Source organism: Haplochromis burtoni, unplaced genomic scaffold, assembly GCF_018398535.1.
Source record: "Haplochromis burtoni strain Fernald_Lab_line unplaced genomic scaffold, NCSU_Asbu1 Contig_24, whole genome shotgun sequence".
NCBI lineage: Eukaryota > Metazoa > Chordata > Actinopteri > Cichliformes > Cichlidae > Haplochromis > Haplochromis burtoni.
Genome location: NW_024582385.1, coordinates 3,326,387 through 3,350,663, shown reverse-complemented (window position 1 = coordinate 3,350,663; position 24,277 = coordinate 3,326,387). Strand labels below are relative to the sequence as shown.

Sequence of the window (24,277 nt, the reverse complement as noted above, 5' to 3'; positions counted from 1 at the left end):
CCTGCCTCTCGCCCTATGACAGCTGGGATAGGCTCCAGCGCCCCCCGCGACCCTGAAAAGGATAAGCGGAAGCAAATGGATGGATGGATGCATTATACTTGCTGTTACTGTGCTATTTATAGTATTTCACTGGAGTGGATCTACTTGTCATCACAGGCCAGATTAAAGCCCCAAAGCAGAGCCCAGGGCAGGAGGAGGAGTCTAGTTCCATCTCATATTACTTTAATCACAACGCACTGAAATGTTAGTGTAGAGTTTTTGTCCAGTAGTCCAAAATCACATTGCCCACCCAAACTTTACATTTCTTTAACTTTCTTATATTGTGCAATTACCACAACAGCTGACACATGAGTTTCTTGGATAAATGTCTCAGGATGAATGAATGAGTTGTAACACTTTGAACAGGCTGAGCTTACCTGTGAATAGACCAGCTACAGCAGGCTCAGAGTGGAACAGAGCAGTGGTGTTGGAAGGGCACGGCCCACAGAAAGAGTCTGACTCCCAGCAGCAACAGCACACATGCAATAAGAGAAGATGATGAAGATATGAGATCAGGAAAAATACATCAATGAAAGAACAGTGAGAGCACCAAGCAGCTGCAGGAGTGGAACAAGCCGCTCCAGGCATCTCCTACAACCCCCGGGCCGGTACCGGTCCATGAGTCGTTTGGTACCAGGCCGTGCGAGTTGAGGCTCGGGTGTGAAATTCATGGTTTTTAGTTTATAGTTTGACCTCTAAAAATAAATAAGATCATCATAAATAACTTATAAAAGGAGTAGGAATATGCATCACAGTAAGCCCCAAGCAGCTTTCTAGTAATAATGTAGTTCCCAATACCACTAATTGACTCTGTAATACTTGTTTCACAGGTGGTATCCTGTCACGGTACCACAGTGGACTTCATTCAGATCCTGTTCTTTCACAGTCTGGATGTTTACGCACTTTATAAACCTGTGGCCATGGAAGTGAACACATGAATGAATATATCTGGATGGGTGCTTCTGGTAACGTAGGGTAGCCCTGTTAGTCCATGGCGTAACGCTGCCTCTTCCCTATGGTAGCTGGGATAGGCTCCCCTGCAATCCTGATAAGGATAAGCCAAAGAGAATGGCTGGATAAATATACTGTAGCTGTCTCTCACACAGGCAACAGGCAGTTACCTCACAGACACACAGGACAACAAATTACAAACACAAGGGTAGTAAAAGCAATTTTATATAAATTATTGCTGTTTAGGGAACTCCAGTCATGTTCTTGTGAGCTGTGCGACTCGCTATGACAGACAAATGCATCTCAAAACATCTGAAAAGAAATACAACTTTAAAACATTATTTCTTCTTAGTCCTGAGTTGTAATAATCTTGCACGTGTCCACTAATGTTACCATCTATTCCATTTACAATCATCAGGAAACCAACAGTGTGCTCCACATCCCCCTCGCTGCGTTTCACTTCAGCAGCGGTGGTAATGTCGACATGTTCATCTGGACGCAGCGTTTTCAGCGGGAGAAACGGAAACATGCTGTGATTGCAGCCATTCCCCAACTCTGTGTGAATGGTACTCATGGCCATTGATCAGTGGTTGTTGAATTTTTATAATTATGATGAAGGTGACCTCCCAGCCCATGGCTCCTTCGGTGGTGCTGGTTTCAGTCAGTATGTAAATGTCCTGCTTATAAGGTTGGAAACCTGCAGTCAGCTGAGACTGAAGACGTTGTTTCTCCCACTGAAAACGTCCAAATGAACAGAATCAACTTCTGGGGATTTACTTAGCTGGATGATTGAGCATCAGGACGATGTGACCCATATAATTACCTTATGGATTAATAAAATATTCTGACATTTCTCAAAGAGTTTTACTCTATAAATCACAGACGAACTCTCTCAGCTTGTACTCAGTTCCTCTCGTCTAAATTCATGGTCAAAGGTAAATATGAAAACTGTACTTATAGAGTTTTTGTATTCAAACTGAGCACTCAAAGCACATTTTACTACAGAACCCTTTTAAACCACTGAAACTCAAACATTCATTCAATGTTTGAAAGTATTTTTCTAACAATCACTCTGATGTATACGTCAGGCACGTACAGATGTGTACACCACTGTACGTCCTGAGCCACACCAGTGGTGATGTTTAGAATATCAGTACAGGATAGTTGGACAGTGTGTGCTTATTATCTATTATTGTGCGATCTAATGTACAATATAAAGCGCATTGAGGCGACTTTTGTTGTGATTTGGCGCTATATAAATAAAATTGAATTGAACTGAATTGGGGTGTATCTCAGGTGGCAGAGCGGATCAGCCACTTACCAGAAGGTCGGTGGTTCGATCCCAGGCTGCTCCAGTCTGCATGCCAAATATCCTTGGGCACGATACTAACCCCATGTTGCTCTCGATGCATCCATCGGAGTGTGAATGTGTGTGAATGTTAGATACTCAGCACTTAAGCTTAGAAGTGCTTGTGTGAATGGGTGTGATTGGGTGAATGAATTAGCTGTATAAAGCGCTTTGAGTGCCCGGACAGAGTAGAAAAGCGCTATATAAGGACCAGTCTGTTTACCATTTACCAATTGAATTATAACTGTGTGACATGTGTCTTAATGTGGTAACTGTGTAGGCTGAAGTGTTTCCAAGCAGAAAGGTGTCCTCACCTCCCCATATGTTGGTGGCGGTGGAGAGAGGCTGCTGGAAGGTCGGCTGGAGGTCCAGCAGGTCACTGGCTGCGCTGAGGGTGCTGCAGAGAACGAGCAGGAAAACCAATCAATGAAATAAATAAAAACAATCATCCACTTCCTGAGGAAAAAGTTAAATTTTCTGTTAAAACTGAGGTGTTTTTGTTTTTCATCTTAACAGAAACAGATTAGCGCAGGTTCAGTTGATCAGTGGGGCCTTGTGTGTGTGTGTGTGTGTGTGTGTGTGTGTGTGTGTGTGTGTGTGTGTGTTGCCATATGCACAAGTGGTTACGCAGAGCAATGAAATTCTTACTTTGCAACTCTTCACACAGCTAAATAAACAACCATCTAAAATAAGAATAAACTGAACTCTGAGCAAAGAAAATAATAAAGTAAAACAGCACTTTGTAGCTGATGTAGCTGATGTGTGGGTGTAGTCAGAATTTGAAGTGCAAGTCCTGTCACGGGGTAATATATACAGGATATGCAATATTAAAATTGTTTCTATTGTATGAAGTTGTAAGAGTTAGTGTCTCTGCCCGGGTTAGGGCCCGCCCTCCATCAACCTTCCTGAACAGGATCCAGTAACCATCACAGAGCGGACATCTAACAAACGGTCTCCAGTAAGAAGAGCTGGAGAACACCGAGCCCTGATAAGATTCACACCTATTGGCTAAAGACGCTAACGGTACGCTACAAATGTCTGGCAGCTGCTGTGGGACGAGGATGGCTAGCTGAAGGCCGGACAGTCCTGTCCCTAAGGATCCCCAGAAGGGGCTGGTCCCATCAAACTACCTGACAATAATCCTCCTCAGTACCACATCAAAGCTGCTGTCACGCATCACGCTGGTTAAGATAAACAGGCACATGGATCAATACATGAGTGAGGCACTGAAAGGAATGGGCAGGAATCCCAGAGGGGCAAAACATCAGCTTCTGAGAGACAGAAGACCAGACTGACCAACGAGTCCATCGCCTGGACGAACTACAACAAAGCCAGGGAAGGATGGCCAACACAGATGGCGCCCATGTTCTAATCATGTCTCCCTATTTCCAAAGCATGCTGGGACCCGGTGAGCAGAGAGGAGAAAACAAGCTGAGCGAGCTGAGGCACAGAAAGCATCAAACATTCAGTCAAGCACTAAGAATCAACCACAAACCCATCTGTGGACTTATTATTACAGTCGCACCCAACTACCCGGCACATGACGACAGACCTGTCAGGGGAGGCCCAGGTGGCAGCGTTCATTTTTAACATCCTGATCCTAGATCAGCTGAGGCTTTTACTGAAGGAACACCGCCACTGGTTCCAGGGAGGTTGGATGGGGTTGGAGGGTCAGCCCTTCACGTGTGTCACAGGGCTTCGGCTTCATGATGCAGCAGCCAAGTGGCTGCAGCCCGGCCCCATGAATGGAGAAACCAGGGAATTGAACCTAGCCTTCCTGGAGCAATTCGTGGAACGGGAATGGCGGAGTGGGTCCGCTGCAGCCAGCTGAAGAACCTTGACGTCAACATGAGGTTGGCCAAGGGACACCTGTCAGCGCAGCCAGGGGTCCTGCTAGAGCGGCAGTCAGCCGGTCAAAGCCCTGAGGAGGTGGCCCGTTACATGTCCCAGACTCAACCAGCTCCAGCAGAGAACCAACTAACCAGTCTCTCTGCAAGTCCCAGAGGCCATGGACATTGCACCCCGCTCACTGGGAGCTGCATGAGCTTTGAGGCAGGAGTGGTGGAAGTGTGGGCGGACACTACTGCAGAGAATGCCCACGTACAGAGGTAGAGCAGGTGTTCCACATCGCCAGCCCTTCATCACCCTCCCATGGTCCAGGAGAGATACACAGTCTTCCAGTAAGGAGCCATGGGGCTATAGATCCCTCGCCACCAGTAGAAATTAAATATGGGGCTAAAAGTATAGACTTAAGGCTGCAGTTAGAGACAGAAACAGATTAGCGCAGGTTCAGTTGATCAGTGGGGCCTTGTGTAGGGTTGTGCTCACGACCATTAGGAACGTGCATCGTCTGTGCTGAGCTCAGCAGTGACGGCAGGTTGTCCGATACTGACTCTGTGTCTCCATTGTGATGACCAAGAGCGGATGTTGCTGCAAAAGCATTTTGCAGATTTGCTCTTTCCTCTGCCTGGTTGCACCACACTGACCATAAGAGACAAACAGTCCAGATGCTGTGCTGGGGATGAGGACAACAGAAGAGTCGCACAGTGCGTGGTGTAGCCCCATAGTTTCTGTGGTTAAGAAAGATGTGTCTTCACAGTGTGGACTAGCTCAACGTGAGTGAGGTGTCACAGTATGGCAGTCGAAGAGCTCTTGGAGGGGTAGGTGCTGCTTGATTTTTTCACGATGCTGGAATAAACCAGGGCTACCGGCAGATTCCCTTGTCTTCCAAGTCCAAGGAAAGAAATTCTTCTCCACACCGTGTGGACTGTAGCCGTTCGGCTTATTTGGAGCCCTTGCCACTTTCCAGTGCCTCATGGACCAATCCGAAAGCTGCATATGCCACCACCTATCTGGATGAAGCTATTATCCATAGTGATACTTGGATGAAGACTATGAATAGCCGCAGTCCTGGAGTCCTTGTGGCAGGTGGGCTTCATGGCCAACCTGAGCAAGTGTGGGGCTGGATGGAGAGAGTTACAATATCTGGGGTCCTACGTGGGAGGCAGGTGTGCCCTCAGATTGAGAAAGAAGTGACTCGAATCCATCGAATTCTGCCACCCTACCAAAAAAAAAAAAAAAAACCAAAGGAGGTGGGCGGTTCTTGGGGCCGGTTGGCTTTTGGTACCTGTTTGTAATGAATTTTCCCCCTCTGCCCAGCCCCTGACTGGGATTAAGGCATTCGGGGATCACCCCCTCATGGTGTGTGATTGTATGAAATTAAGTTATTTTGTGCAGTTTGTTTTATTTTCCTGGTTATAAAAGTAGGAGACACAGGTTATGTCCTCACCTGCTGGTCGAGTTGGTGGTTGAGAAGGGGTCAAGAACAGGGGCGGAGTCTATGGTCCCATCCAGAGAGACGGGGGAGGAGTCTGTGGTTGCTGTAGTGGGGGTCTTTTGGAGCTCTTTCAGACGCTGTTCCTGAAATAATTATGTGAGTGTTAGCAACATAAGCTAATCTGGATCCAAACACAATTTGTCTTTGCAGGGTTTCTTTTGAAGAATGTGAGAGAAGCAGCCCAGGAGAGCCAAACTACTTGTAACCTATAATAGGCCTCGCAAATATGCATATATGTCATCCTTATAAACGACATCCGATGACGAAATGGGAACAAAACAATTTAAACATTTTTTTGATGATGAAACAATAATGATCTTTCTTTTTTAAAACAGCACAAGTAAAATTTGGTGTTTGTTACACCCAATAAGACTTTGTTGTGTGTAAGTCCAAAGTATTTTTTAATTAAGTCATAAGGAACCAGAAACACGAACAAAACAAAAACAAACAAAATATCATTTTTTGTGCACTTGTTGAAACGCTCCCCAATGGAAACCTGCAACCATCGCGCCTGCAGAATGAACTTCCTAACATTACAAAATCAAATGTTAATTTAATTTTTCAGTTTCATTTGAGATCATTTCTTTTGCCACACACATAATATTTGCTTTGCTAATTGTTTTTGTACATCTACCTACTGTTACCCTAATTATAGCAGCCGCAGCAGGTAAACCTTTACAGCTGTGGTGCATCGTGATACAGTCACAGAGATTCAAACATTTCAAAAGGCAAAAACGCCCCATCACAAACACCACCAGGATTGAATGACTAATAATAAGACAATAATTTCCATAATTTCCTCAGCGGGTAATAAGGTACTACTACTGGTATACTACCAGACTCCCAGTACAGGCAAAGCTACCAAACTGGGTCGCTGCTACAGACGAACCCAAAGCAAATTTCTCCCAACGTCTGACCTACACAACATGCTTACAGATGCTGCTTCTCTGGCCTCACGTGCATCAAGGAGAAGAGAATCTAAGACGTGAGGCTGAAACGTACTTTCAGGGTTTTGAGCCGAGCCTGCTCTTCCTCCAGGGCAGCCTGCTTTTCTCTCTCGTCCACTTTGGAGAAAGACATGCCGGTGTTGGCCAGGGAAGAGACAGCACTGGAGAGGGTGCTAGCTCTTAATCACGGGACAAACAGGAGAAGAAGGTCAAGAATTATTTCAAGATACAAGTGTCTTACAACCTGACTAGCATGCATAATGCTTTTTGATCTCATTCTCGGGTGAAAGCACGTTTTCGCTGTCAGTGCCGAGCCATCAAATAGCTGAAGCAAACACTGGGCTAGCAGGGACCAGGAAACAGACCTACCTGCTGGCTGCTGTTGAATCTTTGACTTTCTTTCCCTCTAAAGACGCCAAGTGCTGCTCCAGGGCATCCAGCAGACTGCTTGGGGCCTAACATGAATGTCATGACACATATTCAATTTCAAATGCTGAAGAAAACCTGACAGGATCTTGTGTAGAGGAAAAAAAAAAAAAAAGCATGAAAACAAGCCGTGTAATTGCCAAGAGTCAAAATACAGCTTCGAATACAGAGATGGAGAGAGAAAAGCCAGATACTTACACACACTGTAAACTGAAGAAAGAGAAACAGAAGAAAGGAGAAATACAGAAAGTAAAGGTGGCCAAGATATTAGGAACACATGTGGAGCAAAGCTAGCATACTGTGATTTAATGTAGGTGCAGAAAGAAAACGAAACCTGCAAATAAAGCTACTTTTAAACATAAGTCGCTGGTCTGATATCCAATAAGACAGCCTGGATTCACACCGTTAGTTTCTGCATGACATGCATTCATGAGTGGGTGTGAGCCTGTCTGTAAGTGCAGCACTAGGACTGGGCGATAGACTGAGTTTCTAAAAAGTATTAATATAATAATAATAATAATAATTATAATAATAATGGATTGCATTTATATAGAGCTTTACAATGCCACTATTCATTCACTCTCACATTCACACACTGGTGGAGGCTACGGTTGTAGCCACAGCTGCCCTGGGGCAGACTGACATATCGCGCCATCGGCCCCTCAGGCCAGCACCAGTAGGCGGTAGGGTGAAGTGTCTTGCCCAAGAACACAACGGACAGAGAGAGCTGGGGATCGAACCGGCAACCTTCCGGTTACAAGATGAGCTTCCCACCCCCCTGAACCACAGGGGGTATACTTTTATACGAGATATAAGACATGACAATATTATTTATATCCACATCATTTATGTTGTGTTGTAATTATACTTGGAGCCGCTCTCTCGTCCACGTTTGCCTCTCCCCCATTGCTTCACCTGCAGGCGGCGACAGGATGGACACGGTAGCTATTGAAGCTGGTTGGTCGAATATTTGGAGATGGTTTGGATTCAAAGTGTCAGCAGCAGAATAAAGCGTCCTGACAAAAGGTTCGAGCACTGCTCATCTTTTCCACCATTTACACTAGCGCCATAAAGTGCGTGCTGTATCTCAGAGCGCAAAGTCCTGCCAGCCTCCTGCACCTGAAACAAACGGCGTTATAAAACTCACACACTCGTGGATTATGGGAGGGAGAGTGACATTACTAAAGCAGTGACCATCGCTGAAGACATGGTCTCCATCTCAACTGTGGAACAGCTTCATACAGCTGCTGAAACACCAGTCAGAGATACTTTGAGAGTTGCTGCCAAAAATGTTTACTCAAGTTACCGAGAAGCTCGCTGCCCGGCTCAACAAAGTGTCTCACTTCACACTGATGACATGTGGTCCAGCAGGACCTGTGAGCCATACATGGAAGACTGGACTGAAACCTGCCTGTCTCCAGACCACAGCGGGCAGCACAAAGCTGAAGCCCTGCAGGATGCTCTCACAACCTGGCTTAAACGAGGCTAATGTCGTCGAGGTGGTACAGCTCAACAACAGGCTTCATCTGGACACTGCTGAGTGCAATACTGAATCAGCTGATTTGAAATAAGAAAGAAATATGATATCAAATATCAAATGACAATAAAACTGTAGTGAGAACATGCCAACGACCGTACGTCTTCCTGATTTTGTGCCAGACTAATCTGTCAACAGCATCAGGCTTCAAGGATGCAGGTTACAACGTTCCCACCGACACTGAAAAGGCTGAAAAACACCATCACTGTATTTTATTCAAGAAGAATTATTATTTAATAAAGACCAATAATTTGTATCCGAGTCATTTTTCAAGTGCATCTGCGGCTGTACATGAGTGTGCATGTGACATCTCGCACACGTAGCTTTGACTAAGAACTCTGTTTTTCCTTTATGGGTAGAAAACATGTAAAGATATATTGCATATAGACATTCAGCTAAAAAATATCGATATATGATTTTTGGTCCACATCGCCCAGCCCTATGCAACACATGCAACAGCTGCGCACAGCAGTGGGTGTTAGAAGCTTCAGCGAGTTAGCAGCTGTGAAAGGACAATAACAGCCACATTTAATAACATGCCCACTGCTGCATCACTGTACAAAAGTACAATCATTTACAATCATGCTGCTGCGACTGTAAACTTCTGTGACTGCACTCATATAATGCAGCGAGTGTTCTTGAAAATGTGCCGCTCATGTATGTTAGCCTGTAACTTCTGTCTAACAGCAGCACAGTGTAGCTTTGGCTGCTTCTTGCACCTGATGGTCTTCAGAGGAGTTTTCTCATCATCTTATGTTATTGTTCATTAATCTTCAGAACATTATCTGCGTCATCTCGTGACATCACCTTTAACATTGGAGTGAAATTTCACCTTCATATATGAAACACCTGTGACAGATTATACTGTATTTCCACATATGTTTGCAAGTTTTAGTGAATTGCTCCAACTACTTTCAATTTTGGTGGCTCCACAGTTACATGTGCTTTATTAATTTCTCCACCTTTTACTCAGGAAAAAGCTGTAATAAAAAGCGCAGCGCCGAGTCCTGTTATCTGCTGCACTAAATGACTGTTTGTGTGTGAAGGCTCACCTGAGACAGGTCTGGGATGTCTCCTCGATCAATTCCAACTTGCTGAAGGCAAACAAACCGAAACGTATTAAAAATCAGACAGAAACAAGAGCCAGCTGATCTCAGTGATCACACGCTCCTTTGCAGTCCCTGACAGGCTAAAGAAGACTTACCTCTGCAACTTTGAGGAACTCTGAGATTCTTGTCATTCGTGTAAGGAACTTCTTGTAGAGGTCCAGTCCTTCTTTGCATTGAACTTTTTTCATGTCAAAGTATTTCTCTGTTAATCACACACAAAAAAAGAAATTCACTTTATTTTCAGGTAAAGTTTTTCTGCAGGATATATCTGAGGTGTGATCGTCGAGGATCAGGATTTGGTCCACAAAAATCAAAAAACACACCCTATTAACCGTCCCTGCAAAGTCTTATAATAGCAACAACAACAGTAATAACTTTCTACATTCTTCTACATGCTGAATGATTTCTATTGCATTCTGTCTGCAACAGAAATCAAATCTTCTCCCATGTCTGCTGCAGACGTTCCATAAACGTGGACCTTGTAGCTGCTTTGCGTTCACTCTTCTGTCCAGTTCATCCCAAACCAGCTCGATGGGGTTTGAGTCTGGAGACTGTGCTGGACACTCCGTGTTTCCAAGCTTGGCACAGTTGGACTGTTTGGGTCATTATCCTGCTGTAGGATGAACCTCTGACTGAGCAGAGGCTCCTGCATGGAGCTGCAGAGGCTCCTGCATGGAGCTGCAGAGGCTCCTGCATGGAGTTGCAGAGTGCTGTGGAGCTGTTCTGGTTCAGGGGGCCTCTCACTCTGTACGAGTCACAGACCCTGGATCAGCAAACAGCCCGAGACCGTCACACTTCCTCCTCCATGTTTGACAGTCGATGCCACACACTGTGGATCCATCCTTCCACCTACTCCACAGTAAAGATCCTGCATGATGAACCGAAGATTTCAAATGTTGATCCATCAGTCCATGAAACCTTCTTCCAGTCTTCAGCAGTCCAATGTTTCATGGCCCAGACGAGCCTCTGTCTTATTCTGACGTCTGGCTTTCTTGCTGCAGCTCGTCCTCTTAAACCTGCAGCTCGAAGTTTCTCCTCACAGCTGAAACTGAGACTTTCTCACTACGACCACTATGAAGCTGCTTGAAGCTGATGTCCTGTGAGCCGCCATCACACAGCTGTTAACTCTCAGGAACGTGTGTCCGATTCAGTCGTGTCGTTGGGTCTGCAGACCTCTTCCTGTCACAGTTTGAAGGAAGCTGGACTCACGCCTTGACTTTCTTTGCAGTTTCTCTGTAGGACAGACCTACATTTATAAGTGTTACGATGGTCTGTCTTCTACTGTTAATCGCCTTTTTTGCTTTTATGCAGACAGAGGGGCTGGGAGTAATCCAGAGAGGTTGGAACAGCTGTAGGACTTAGCAGCACCAGCTTTCAAGGCTGGATCAACCTCCACTGTTGCAGAGCAGCTTTAAATTGTTAACCTGTTTTTGTTCCCTGAAAAAGGCCATTTTCTGAAATGTGCATTATTTTTCAGTTTTGGGTAACCTTACCTTTTTTTTTTTTTTTAAAACCTCTGGGAGGTCCCCACTTACCTTTTTACCATTTCAAGCTGTTCATTGGATCTGAACAACTTGAACAGAAATAAATAACTGGAAAAACTGGGTTGTTCTAATCTATTGACCAGTAGAGTATCTGGAACCATTACTTCCAGTCAACAGCTACCAAATACGAATTCAACACTAGAAACTCGTCCAGATGTTTTATCTCCCTAATCTGTCATACAATACAATAACAAGGAGACCATTAAACTTCATGTCATTCAACTGCCCAATTACTTTTGCGCCTCTTAAAATAAGGTATTATATGTAAAAACGGCTGTAATTCCTAAACATTCATCATAAAACTTTGTTAATTAAAGCTGTGTATAAATGTCTAAACTAAGGTGGAGAGCCTCATCTAGTAAAAGGTCCTGTAAAGGTAAAATAAAAGGATGACATGGCTGACAAAAAACAACCTGTCCTTACCCAGGAGGTTGATTATGCTCTCGTTGTAGGCCGCAAACAGCCGGATTGCATCTTTAAACAGAAGCATGAAGGCTGCGTTGATCACACCGTTTGTCAGCTCATTGGCGTTGACCTAAAAGAGAGGTGCCGGCGTTAAAACATCGTGTTTAACCGTCTCGATGCATGCTCAATCATCCAGGTGAGTAAATCCCCAAAGAGTGAGTCTCTTCATTTCAACGTAGCCTTACTGCTTCAGTCTCGAAGGAGTCACTTGGATGAGTGACGAAACGTCCAGGTAAACAGAATCAACCTCACCTGCACTTATTTTATAATTGTGCCAAAACAAACTGATTCTCATCTTTCATGAACCATTTGAATTTTCTGTAAAAATGGTTGAGGAGTAATGATAATGTGTGGCGCATGTGGTAAGATCGAGGCAGTGCTGCTTTTTCAGACAGCAGTACTTTGTGCTGCCCAGTAAAGTTCGTCTTCTCTTCTTTCAAAACCATTTTTGCCTTAATTTGGTCTAAAACGGTAACAAAGTTAAAGCCATGTAAAGAGCGCTTATAAAACACGCCCACCACCGGGCCAACGGGCTAACAAACAAACAAGAAAGGCTCGAGTTACTTAGAAAAAGTAATTAGTAATAGTAAATAGTTACTTCTTCAAAAAAAGTATCTCTGAGTTAGTAACAGAGTTATTATAAAAGTAACTAAATTCTAGGAAAAGTAACTACTGCGTTACTTTAAAAAATGTTCAACCCTCTGTGGTCGAGGGTGTTTTTGACTACTTGTCATTTCACCTTTAAAAACGATTTATCCTGCCTTGTTTTGTTTGGTGCCGTTCTTTTCAGCACAACCTCACACGTCTGAATTTACAGTTATTTTTTCATTTGACATACTGTATCAGCACAGCTGATCTGAAACCAGACACAAAATATAAAATCAGAGTAGAAAAAGTTATGTTTTTACTGTAACAACCACAAACATGTTTAAAAATCATTCTCTTAACTTGAAATGCAAATATAAACCTATGCACAGGTTTTACAAACAACAAAGTTATATGCAGCTATTTACCTAAAATGCAGCCAAGCTGTTTTTTTATAACCACAGAAACTATTTACAGAACAATCAGCTGTTCTGCATCAAATAAGATGCCACACAATCTATTTGTGCCCCTCCCAAAAATAATTTCTGCCCACTGTAAGATAAAAAAGCAGATCACAGGCTGATACCTGCAGGCCTGACAGCAGCAGGTGTGTCGCTGCTCCTGTTTCCACCTGCAGACAGCGTTTACACTGTTTGGTGGCTTTTCGGCAGCAGCTGTGACCTTCAGCAGTCGCCTCATTGTTCTGACACACACAACAACACTATCCACTACACTACAACACTAAATGTCACAAATCTCTCTCTCTCTCACCGCCGTCACTCCTAAAACTTTGCCCTCTTCCCAAACAACCAAATGCCATTTTTTGATTGGTGGACATGGTATATTTTCCACAAACAGGAAAGGGGGGTTTTGGGGGGTTTTGTTTTTGCTCACAAGCAGAGAGGTCATTTGAGCGCTTCCCACAGTAAACTCCAGTGTTCGATTATTCAGGAGAAAACATGGCGTATATATTATTTTATTATAACTCTGGTTTTTCGTGGCCGATCAACAATTTAAAAACTGGTATAAAGTCGACACTTTTAACACAGAAATTGATACTCTGGGTTTTCTTGGGTCGACATCAGCATCTTGTCGCTATGTCATCTTAAACTGGTCATGTGATTGATTTACTAGGACTGTTTTCTTCTTCCTCAGCCAATCAGCAGCACTCGTGCGATTGTTTCGCAATAAGCTGATGACAGCGCCAACCGTCTGTGTGTGGAAACACAGTAACATGTCCGCACCACTTTTTCTTGTCGGTAACAGTAACAGCGTTGTTCGATTACTGGTTACTGAAACGTTTACGCTGTTATTCCCATCACTGTAAGTTACTTGTGCTGAGACGTCTGACGATGCCGAGCACTCACATTGAAATCAAGCAACACATCCATCTGAGTCTGAATGACAGAAACGGTTTTAAGGAGTTTCTCTGTGTTCATGGTCCTCATGACTCCATCAGGCCTGTGAAAGCAAAGAGAAAGCATCATTATTTTAACGTATTTTAATTTTACTGTCACCCATGGTAATAATCGTTTCTTTGCTGTGGGTTAGAGGTCTGGATAATTAATGTTCATTTAAGTCTTTTTGTGTGGATCGTCTGCCAAGTTGGCACTTTTGAAATGAACATCATTAGCCAGCAGATACGTCTCTACTATCTAAAGGATGTCAAGACTGCAAACGTCACAATAGAAATATTAATGAAGAATTAATGAAGTTATATGTAATTTAATTTAGAGTCCGACACTGAGACGTGCAGCTGTCCTACGGAGTGAAGTAAAATTATGACTACAGCTGCATTTGATGCAAACTAATCAGTAAAATCAGGCCCAATATGACAAATTATGAAATAAAATAAGAAAGATAATCAAATTCACAAAAAGATGCTAACGCTGCTATTTGGAAATATCTTGCCTTTAAAATGGTGAAGTGAAGCAAAACCAGGAACTCGGCTTTCCTCAAACAGAGCTGCAGAAGTTATATGTTGCTTTCTGCAACTTTAACAAAACTGTCACAAGGAAACAAAAGTAGTGCAACGATATTTTCAATATCACCCCGGAGTGTCACACACGATCACCTGAACAAGAAATTCAAGCTTTGGGGCTCAGGTGTAAGAAAGGACGAACACGAGTCAGTGAGAAACATGAACCTTACCCTCTTTTCACTTTAGTGAAGTCAAATGCGACTTGTCTGTAGGAGACAGCCTTCTCATTCAGGTAGCGGCTGTACCTCCTGATGAACGTTGACATATCGTAGCCTACGTTAGAAACCAGAGAAGAGACGAGTGAGTATAGACGGCGTATCGCAGGGAAACGTGGCTGTCGTGGATGTTTGTGAGATACCTTGTAGGCCACTTCTGTCCAAAAAGTTGCTGAGGTTAAAAAGTGTGTTTCTTGAAGCCAGATATTGTATAAATCTCTGCAAAAAAAACACCACATATTATGAACCATGAATGTCTGCAGCAGCGCTGCACGCCCACAGATACTCAAAGCCTGTCACAGATTTAACTGTCTGTGAAGCTGGATTAACTATGAACTGTTTAAAGCTTTTATACCAGGGGCGTCCAACTGCAGGCCTTGAGGGCCGGCGTCCTGCAGGTTTTAGATATAACCGTGGGTCAACACGCCTGACTCACACGATTAGTTTGTTAGCAGGCCTCTGGAGGACTTCAGCACATGTTGAGGAGGTCATTTGAGTCAGCTGTGTTGGACCAAGGACACATCTAAAACCTGCAGGACACCGGCCCTCGAGGCCTGCAGTTGGACACTTGTGATTAAGAACATGTTTAGCGCCATCTTGTACCAGTACAGAACGTAACAGCACCGGGTTGATTGGTTGGGGCTCATATACTTAGATTAGTTTATGGTAGCTAACTAGTAACGGAACCAAAAAAAGGACACTAAAACTAAAAAGCGGTCTAATAGAGGTCTTGATGCTCGATCCTCCAGGTAAGTAAATCCCCAAAGGTTGATTCTGTCCACGTGGACGTTTTAACTTGTGTCTGATCTTATTGTAAAGCACTTTGTGATTTTTATCTGTGAAATGTGCTATATAAATAAATTTTACTTACTTACTTAAACATTGCATCATCATCCAGGTGACTTCTCCAGTCTCAGCTGACTGCACTGCTGCTGGTTTCAGTTATTGTGCAAATGTCCTGCTATAAGGTTGAAACCTGCAGTCAGCTGAGACTGAGGAAGTCACCTGGATGATGATGAAACGTTTCTCCCACTGAAACGTCCAGAAACATTTATGTTTGCGCGTGATGCGCATGTAGGAACCCGTTTTTATTGCATAGATCGCATCTTGTGGACATCAGCTGTTTATGCCACTCAGTGCATCACAACTCAGAGGAAAGGTCAGAGTGTCTCACGCAGCTTGGCGGTCCTCCTTTATTAAGTGCTTTACAAATACAAACATTACACTTCCTGTTTCAGTGCAGCTAGCCAAACAACCAGAACCAGTTAGTGCTAAAGACAGTGAAAGCAGACGGTATGTTCTCGGTTTCTTCACATAAAGCTCATTGTTGCGGCGAGGAGCCTCGTTTTCCACTTAGTTACTGGTTACCTTACTAATTATTTAGCATACCTAATGTTAGCCTATTAGCTGCCACTAACCAACCTGTTGACCTCATATTCTGTTTTGGCACAAGATGGCGCTAAACATGTCGTAAATACTTTAAACACCCATTTCTTAAACCAGTGTTCACAGACGGTGTTGAAGCTATGGCGGTTCAGGGCTCCGTGGTGTAAATTTGTAGTGTTTCATGTCCGCTTGCTGACCTCATTGCCATAGACCATCAGATGGTGTGTAGTGGTGAGAGACTTGAAGACAACCACCCAGCTGGTGCTGGCAGTCCGCTCAAACAGGGTATCAGCCAGCTGAGGGATGTTCACATTCATCTCGTTGGTGCACTGAATCAAGTCTGCAGGAGTGAAAAATGCAAAGTGGGAAAAGATGAGCCGAAGTCATACTGAGGCAATAATGACCTGCCTGAGACATCAGTCTGTTCTCTGGGAAGCAGGACAGCTGTGATGAGAGCTAAAATCATTTCATTCTCATCACGTTAAAAAGAAAACAAACATATTCAGGAATTAGAAGAAATCATCAAATCTTTAGAGAAGCCGACATGTCCCACCAGGAACAGGAAATACTGAACACAATTCAACTTTATTGTCATTTCGCATGTTACAAGTACAAGGCAACGAAATGCAGTAGCTGAATACTGAAACAAGTTTGTAATGCAAAACTTTAATTAAAAGAAAAAAAAAACAAAACAATTTCTAGTACAAAGACTTCACTTTCAAAATGTTCAACATGGTAGTAAATCCGGTTTCTAGCAAACCAGTTAAGAATAAAGAAGAAACGACTGTGATGCGATTAAACATTTATCAGGCAACACCGTCTAAGATCCTGAAAGAATAAACATCACTTTCAGGGACTTTTACAAAACTTTATATTCACAACAGATAACTTCATCAAAAAACAAAGTTGATCAGTTTCTTGACAACATAACTTTTCCAAAACTACCAGACAGTCAGGCAATGGCACTGGACTCACTGCTGACAGCAGGTGAGCTGCAGGAAGCCCTGATAAGTTTGCCCAACAGTAAGGCTCCAGGTCCAGACGGCTTTCCAGCAGAATTCTGGACAATTCTGGCACCATTATTCCACAGAGTGCTGCAGAAACCAAGGAAAATGACAGACGTCCACCAAACATGAATCTCCTGCTAAAACCAGGCAGAGACCCTGTGTTTACTACCAGCTATCGTCCAATATCCCTTATTAATGTAGACCTTAAAATAATCTGCAAAGCTCTGAGATCAGAGAAGAGAACCCCCCTCATAACTCATCCTGACCAAACTGGCTTCATAAAAGGTAGCACTCATCAACAAATACACGTAGATGACTTAATTTGATTGACTGTTCATGCTGAAAAAACACTGAAACCACAGTATTGTTTCTAGATGCAGAAAAAGTGTTTGACAGAGTTAACTGGAAACTTTTATTTGCAACTTCACACAAATTTGGTTTTGAACCTCTTTCATTAACTGGTTAAAAATATGATATAATTCCCCAACAGCTTGTTTCAGAACAAACGACCAAACATCCTCCAGCTTCTGTCTCCTGAGGGGCACCAGCCAGGGACGCCCACCAGCCAGGGACGCCCACCAGCCAGGGACGCCCACTCTCCCCGTCACTGTTTGCAGTTTTTATCCAACCACCTGCAGCAGCAGTTAGACAGGCTGCAGTGATCATCCCTCTTTATGCGGATGATGTGTTGCTTTTTCTCCAGCACTCACAAACCAATCTCTCTGAGGTAATCACTCTAATAAACTCTTTAGCAAGAGTTTCAAATTATTCAATAAACTGGTTAAAATCTGCAGTACTTCTGATTAACTGCTCCTTCCATAATCCTTCTTCTGCCCCACTGCAATCTGGAAATATTAAATATTTAGGTATGGCACATGGTAGATGGTTCTTATAGCGCTTTTCTACTCAATCTTGAGCACTTAAAGCGCTTTACACAACTTGTGCTTTCACCCACTCACTCCCATTCGCACAACCACATTTTCCTTGGTGCTTTCTACCTAACATTCACACACACTGACTCTTAAATGGAAGTTGCAGTAGTTTTTCTGAAAGATGACTTTTTGCTACAGATATGTGTGACATTTTGATACTCCGATGAGGATGGAGTTGCTCTCCAATCAATGCATCGGAAAGCAACTTGGGGTTAGTATCTTGCCCAAGGATATTTGGCATGCAGACTGGGGGAAGCCAGGAATCGAACCACCAACCTTCTGATCAGTACCTGCTTAGCTTCCGAGATCAGACGAGATCTCTCCTACGCTTGCAGATTTAACTAAATTAAACCACATCTTAGGGCTGGGCCATATCATACCGTCCACGGTAATACTGTTGGGCAACGATAAGAAAATGAAATATGGCGATAGAGTATGGGTAAAACGCACATGCGCAGTGCCTTTGTTTTCATACGCACATGGCGGAAAAAGCATGGCAGCGACGGAGAATGAAGAAGGGCGAAAGCGGATCGTTGAATGAAACGATGAACCAGAACTGGTTTGTAAAAATGCTGCAGCTTCACTGGTGTGGAACTGGTTTAGCTTTCGTCCGTCAGATACACAACAAAGCACTATTTTTGGTAGCGCATGCTAGCGGGCCGTCGTTATTACCGTGTTGTTTGGAAAATACGGCGCACTTAAAATCATCCTTTGATTTTTCTGAAAGTCGACAGAGCCCCTTATAATCCCGTGTGCCTTATGTATGAACTCTGGTTGTGTTTACTGACCTCGAAACGATTTTATGTGCACGGCGCTCGAAAATCTGTCAAATGTTTCAGTACGACTTTGCTGAGCTACGAAGCCGCACCGCTTGATGGATTGTCTGGAGCTTACGGCTATCGTAGGCGGAGCCTCGCGGAGTGATACGTACTGTGCTTCAACATAATGTTACCGTATTGTGTGTGTATAACCTCTTTTTAAGTTTTGTGGATGATTATACATGGTTATGCTGAGGATGTGTCGGCCAGTTTCCACTGGAAATGCCTTTTGGTTAAACTGTCAGCGAGGAATTTGCACTGTTACATGTTTATATAACTTTAATGCAGCATAAAAAACAGCTGCTTGTTTAAGTGAAAATACATTGATGGGTTTTTTTGCACTAATAAAGTTGAGGAGTTGTAAAGTATTTTGTCTAGTGTCAATTATATCGTCAGTTATATCGTTATCGCAAATTTTCAAATGTATATCGTGATAAATATTTTTGGTCGCATTCTGTAGCCGATACATCATCAGCGACCAGAAGCCTGAAATTCGTAGACTCCGACAAACGCAGGCCGCAAATGCGATCCTTATTTCCCCAATTTGAAGGATGGGTCGGGTGTGTCCTTCTTGGCCCACCATATCCCAGAATTCATAGCGCGGCGCTGCAAATTCCAGTTTCCAACAATGGCGGCGCTACTAAGTTTTAATTTACTCTTATTAATCTTTCTAGTCACAAAATAAACTTTTAAGATATTTTCAGGCGAGAATGTAGCTGTGTAAACATCAAATATCTGCTCAGGTTTATCAAGATATCGTATTTGCAAAAGTGCTGCTCGAGCTAGCCGGGGGTTCAAGGGTAGAGACAGCAACTCCCGCACATCGTTTTCAAACCACCCCGTCTTTCGCTACTCAGGTTAAACATGATATATGAGTCACTTAGATAACTTAAAAATGTTATTGTTTGGCTTTTTCAGTGTTTTATTTGTTCCTGAGTAAATCAGTTTGGCTGAGATTAAAGTTATTAGATTAGATTAGATAAAATAAAACTTTATTAATCCATCGGGTGGGTTCCTCCTTGGTTTTCACACAGCTGAATAAATCGTCAAACAGAAAACTGATTAAACAGAAGTGTGAGACGGTCGAGAGTTTACTCCAGTGTCCTGTTAACGTCCCTCTAATTGTGTGTGAGCGAACACACAAACTCCCTGAGCGTCCCTTGGACCACTGTGAGCAACAGCAGACATGTGTCACTGTGGTCACGCCAGCATCCATTAAAATAATCAAATTACAGCGTTTATGTTAGACTACTTTTAATTACCTGCTTTAGCCCACTTACAATGAAAATTTAAAAATCTTGTTCATGACCTGTCAGCATGTTAACACTATTGGAAGGAAAAATAACTTGAACTCCAATTTTGAAAACACAACATTTCTTTTTTTTTTTATAAAGCTCTGACTTGTATTATGAGTCTGTGGTCTGGGAGAGAGTCTGTAACTCTGTCTGCAAATACAGTAAATATGACCAATGTTGGGCAATTAATTATATAGTTACTTCTTCAAAAAAGTAACTGAGTTTTGCAAACAACAAAGTTTTTTGCAGCTGTTTACCTAAAAATGCAGCCAACTTTTAAATAAACATTTCAAACTATTTACAGAACAATCAGCTGTTCTGCATCAAATCTGATGCCACACAAATTATTTGTGCCGCTCCAAAAAATAATTTCTGTCCACTATGAGATGAAGGAGAACAACAGCCTGATACCTGCAGGCCTGACAGCAGCAGATGTGTCACTGCTGTAACACCTGTAACACTTCAGCAGTCGCCTCATTGTTCTGACACACAACAAAACTATTGACTACACTCACACACTACAACTACTACACTCACTCACACTACACACTCACTACACACTCACTACACAAGATTTGTGCTAAACGTCTCAAATCTCTCAAAACACGCCGTCACTCCTAAAACGTCCCCCTTCCTGAACAACTAAATGCCATGTTGCCATATCATTTTTCCACCAATAGGAAAGGCTGGGGGAGGGGGGCCGTTTTGCTCACAGGCTTTCGAGCGTTTTCCTTATAAAACGGCGTTTTTACCGTTTCTTCCTGCAGTAAATATAAACAACGACAGTATTCAGGAAGAAAACCAAACATTGCAGATATTTTATCATAACTCTGGTTTTACGTGGCCGATCAACACAATTTAAAAACTGGTATAAAGTCCACACTTTGTCCGTCAGTTGTTCCGTCTGTCCTGCTCACATCTCCAATGGTTGTACACGTTGTCATTAACGTGGCTTCACTCCACATCAGCCGCTTTGCTAAAACACCGGCACATAAGGACGCTGTCATAGCCTGTCAGCGACGTTGATTAGCTGCGTATATACGAATGTGAATCGCATCATTGGCTGGACTGTGGGATAAGGTGGCATCGTTCTATCCCATACGGGAGCAGCCAGTCACTGACTCAACACTGCAGAACAGAATTGTTAAAGTTTTTTTAATTTTCAATTCAGGTTAGATTTTTTTTTTGTGCGCAACGCAGATTTCTGTGCGCAGAGACGGCCAGCATTGCGCAGCTTAGAGGGAACATTGGTCCTGTTATATTAGACAGCAAGAGCAGCCGACTGAGTTTATTAAACTCCACCGAGTCAATCTGCAAATTTTTAATTAAGTGTAATAAACTAATCATCTGTCTTAATTTTAGTTAGCACATACCTTAAACACTTCAAGCTGTAAGCTAATGATAGTTATATGAGAGCAGACACATGCTGGTGCAAGAAGCTGTACGTTTCCCATCCAATGGATGCATGGTCCATTGGACGGGAAACATACATGTAGCCTTGCAGACTAATCGCAAAAATCATCGGTGACTAGTTGACTATCAAAATAATCGTTTGTGGCAGCCCTAGTTTAAAATGTACTTTTTGATGCAGATCATTCTGCCATGATATATAGTAAAGATAATTGTTTAAAAAATAAAAAAGTTTCTTTCAGTAACTTAAAACAAACACCACCAACAGAACCCAGAAAGCAGCTTTCAGTAGGCTTATTGTGGAGGAATACTTTCTGTATTCATTAACAACGCACGAGGTAAGCTGTGCTGAAAGTAATCTGCATTTACCAACTCTTGGTAAAGTTGTAAAGTCGATAACCATGAAGCTGCTTCCAGGAATAAGAGCAGAGTCAGCTACACAGCATGTTGTACAGAGCTGTAAATGATTGTGACTGTGGATATCAAAGTCCAGCCTGTGTGTGTTCTGTATAAAAGAACGAGCTCTGTGACATTAGAGCCTTTCTGGATGTTGGTTGTTGACCCAAAGTCCCATCATGTATTTCAAAAGAATGACACAGATTTGAGCCTTTTAGCCTCACGTGGAACAGGCGGGTTAAATTTTCTAAAGCTACTCGGCGAGTTCTTTGCAGGTGGAGTTAAAGTGTGGGCAATAACATCCTGCTGGTAAATACAGTTGTATGAAGCTTACAGTACAGATCCCTACTTACATCAAACACGGTGGGTTTACTTTTCTCGAAAGTTTCCTGAAACTCGTAAAACCACCGTCTGGCCCTGTGATTATAGCGTTACAGTATGTGCAGGCCCCACAGACACAGCGCTCAAATCCAATATTAACCGAAAAAATGGGAAGGAAATGTGCAACTTTTCTAAACAGGGAAACGAAACTTACAGTTCAAGTGCTTCTTCTTTGGCCCCATTATTTCATGAGTGGTTGCCTTGCAGACAGTTTTCGAAATCGCCGAGCCGGTGACGCTGTGCTGAGCGGCCGTGATCCTGTCAGTAATGCTCTGTCCGGACATTCTGTATCGGCTCCAACAAACTCTTCTTGCTGTTAAAAACGTCTCAGCAGACTGGCTTAGATTCTTCAAAGGTTCTGTTCCACCTGACAACACAGGAAACAACCAGACAGAGAAGAAGTGATGAGAAGACGGCAGCCGTTAAATTGATCTCATAAGCTAGCTAGCTATCCAACCGACTACAGATAAATTATTCACACAGCTTAAAAACACGAACTGAATGTGCAGCGACAAATAAAAGCCTGGCACTTACTAACGGTGTGATACGCACCCTGCCTTTTACTCGCTCCGGTACGTCTGTAGCCGTTTTTTCCTCTTCCTGTTCAAGTCAACTCACATGTCGTCGCCAGATGGACTAAATGAAAGTAGAAGTTACTTCCGGTTACATTTTTCACAATAAGTGTAGCCTAATTTTCAGGAAAAAAAAATAAAAGCACAACGATGAAATACCACTAACATTTTATGTCTTCAGTGTTATTTGAATTTAGTCTTTACAAAGCGATCAACAGAACAGCTCTAAAAGAAATAAAGTAGTGCAAATGGACTACCATGCGGGCTTTCAATTCGAGTCTCGATTTGTTAAGTAAGCTAATGTATATTATATCGTTAGCTTCATAGCATAAGTGCCTAAGTCATTTTTTGGTCAAATTGAGATTTTTGCCTAACTTTACTCCCCTACCACTGCTGCATCATCCTGTCCGTCTGAAACACAAAACACAAAAAAATGACTTAGGCACTTATGCTATGAAGCTAACGATTATGAATCAATTCAGTTTCAATTAAATTAATATTTATTTTATTTTATTTTTTTGTTTCACACATGGTACAGCAGTAATGCATTCCCATACACAACCTTCCTTTCAATTAAAGTAACACTGTTTCCATGCATGAAAAGGAGCAGGAAGAAGAATAAATTCTTATTGATACCTGCCCCCTATCTGTGATAATACAAGTAGGCAACCAAAATTACACTATGACAATATTTTGCACATAACAAGAAAACAAACAGAACAATATACTCAACAATGAGCAATACCACTAAATATCAAACTATAAGGATATTGTTTTCTACATTGATACACAGTGCCCTTTTAAACCATAAATAAAGATTCAGTTCAAACTTTTATTTTAGCGTAAAAATATGGAGTGCCAACTGTGCCAAAATTAATCAACTAAATACGTCATATGTCATAAATAATTTTAAATAATTTATTAAATGTGTCAATAATGAATGAAAATAGGAAATAACCAAACAAATATATACACTTGATCACATTGTTTCTCCTGTATCCGTGGTTGGACTAATATGCGAACGCTCCTTTACGTGTTCCCTTTTTCCAGGGAGGCAGAGGAGTGTGATTTCCCCTGTAGTTGGAGCCAAGGTTATTATCGTTAACGAAAACTAACGAAATAACGAAAACTAGAAGTGAAAAAACATTTTCGTTAACGGAAATAAAAATAAAAACAAAAAAAGGAAAACTAACTAAAACTGATATAAAATTGAAAATCTGAAGTCAAAACTAAATAAAAATAAAAACTAATGAAAATTGCAAAACTATTAAAACCCTGGTTGGAGCACACCCTCCAGTCGTCCTTCTTGAAAACAGGAACCACCACCCCAGTCTGCCAGTCCAGAGCCACCGTCCCAGATCTCCATGCAATGTTGCATGTCAAACAAGACAGTCCTTCAATATCCAGAGTCTTTAGGAACTGAGGGCGAACCTCGTCAGTACCGGGGTCGGCCACCAAAGAATTGTTTAACTACCTCAGTGACCTCGCCCCCAGTGACGGGCAAGCCGTCCCCTTCATCCCTAGACTCTATTTCATCTATAGAAGGCGTGTCAGTCAGTGCCTGATTATACACAGCAAATTCAAAAGTGTTAAATG

The 24,277-nt window shown here is 42.6% G+C and overlaps 1 protein-coding gene across 9 annotated transcripts in view; it reads right to left on the bottom strand.

The window, feature by feature from the left end:
* LOC102307010 (phosphatidylinositol-binding clathrin assembly protein) overlaps positions 1–22,770 on the bottom strand; it is a 33,847-nt gene extending 11,077 nt beyond the window's left edge. For 5 of the 9 annotated variants that reach the window (XM_042218863.1, XM_042218866.1, XM_042218868.1 and 2 more), the window contains exons 1-15: positions 22,662–22,770; positions 22,264–22,476; positions 16,068–16,210; positions 14,628–14,703; positions 14,440–14,542; positions 13,656–13,749; positions 11,662–11,773; positions 9,790–9,896; positions 9,638–9,679; positions 7,247–7,258; positions 6,992–7,077; positions 6,678–6,801; positions 5,628–5,758; positions 2,653–2,735; positions 417–494 (exon numbers count right to left, since the gene is read on the bottom strand). In XM_042218863.1, the coding sequence (XP_042074797.1) occupies positions 417–494; positions 2,653–2,735; positions 5,628–5,758; positions 6,678–6,801; positions 6,992–7,077; positions 7,247–7,258; positions 9,638–9,679; positions 9,790–9,896; positions 11,662–11,773; positions 13,656–13,749; positions 14,440–14,542; positions 14,628–14,703; positions 16,068–16,210; positions 22,264–22,393 (1,321 nt within the window). In that variant the 5' untranslated portion in view covers positions 22,394–22,476; positions 22,662–22,770. Of the gene's footprint in view, positions 1–416; positions 495–2,652; positions 2,736–5,627; positions 5,759–6,677; positions 6,802–6,991; positions 7,078–7,246; positions 7,259–9,637; positions 9,680–9,789; positions 9,897–11,661; positions 11,774–13,655; positions 13,750–14,439; positions 14,543–14,627; positions 14,704–16,067; positions 16,211–22,263; positions 22,477–22,643 lie in introns of all 9 variants that reach the window. The other 4 variants (XM_042218867.1, XM_042218871.1, XM_042218870.1 and 1 more) reach the window with 2 other exon arrangements.
* Between the last annotated feature and the right edge of the window lie 1,507 nt (positions 22,771–24,277).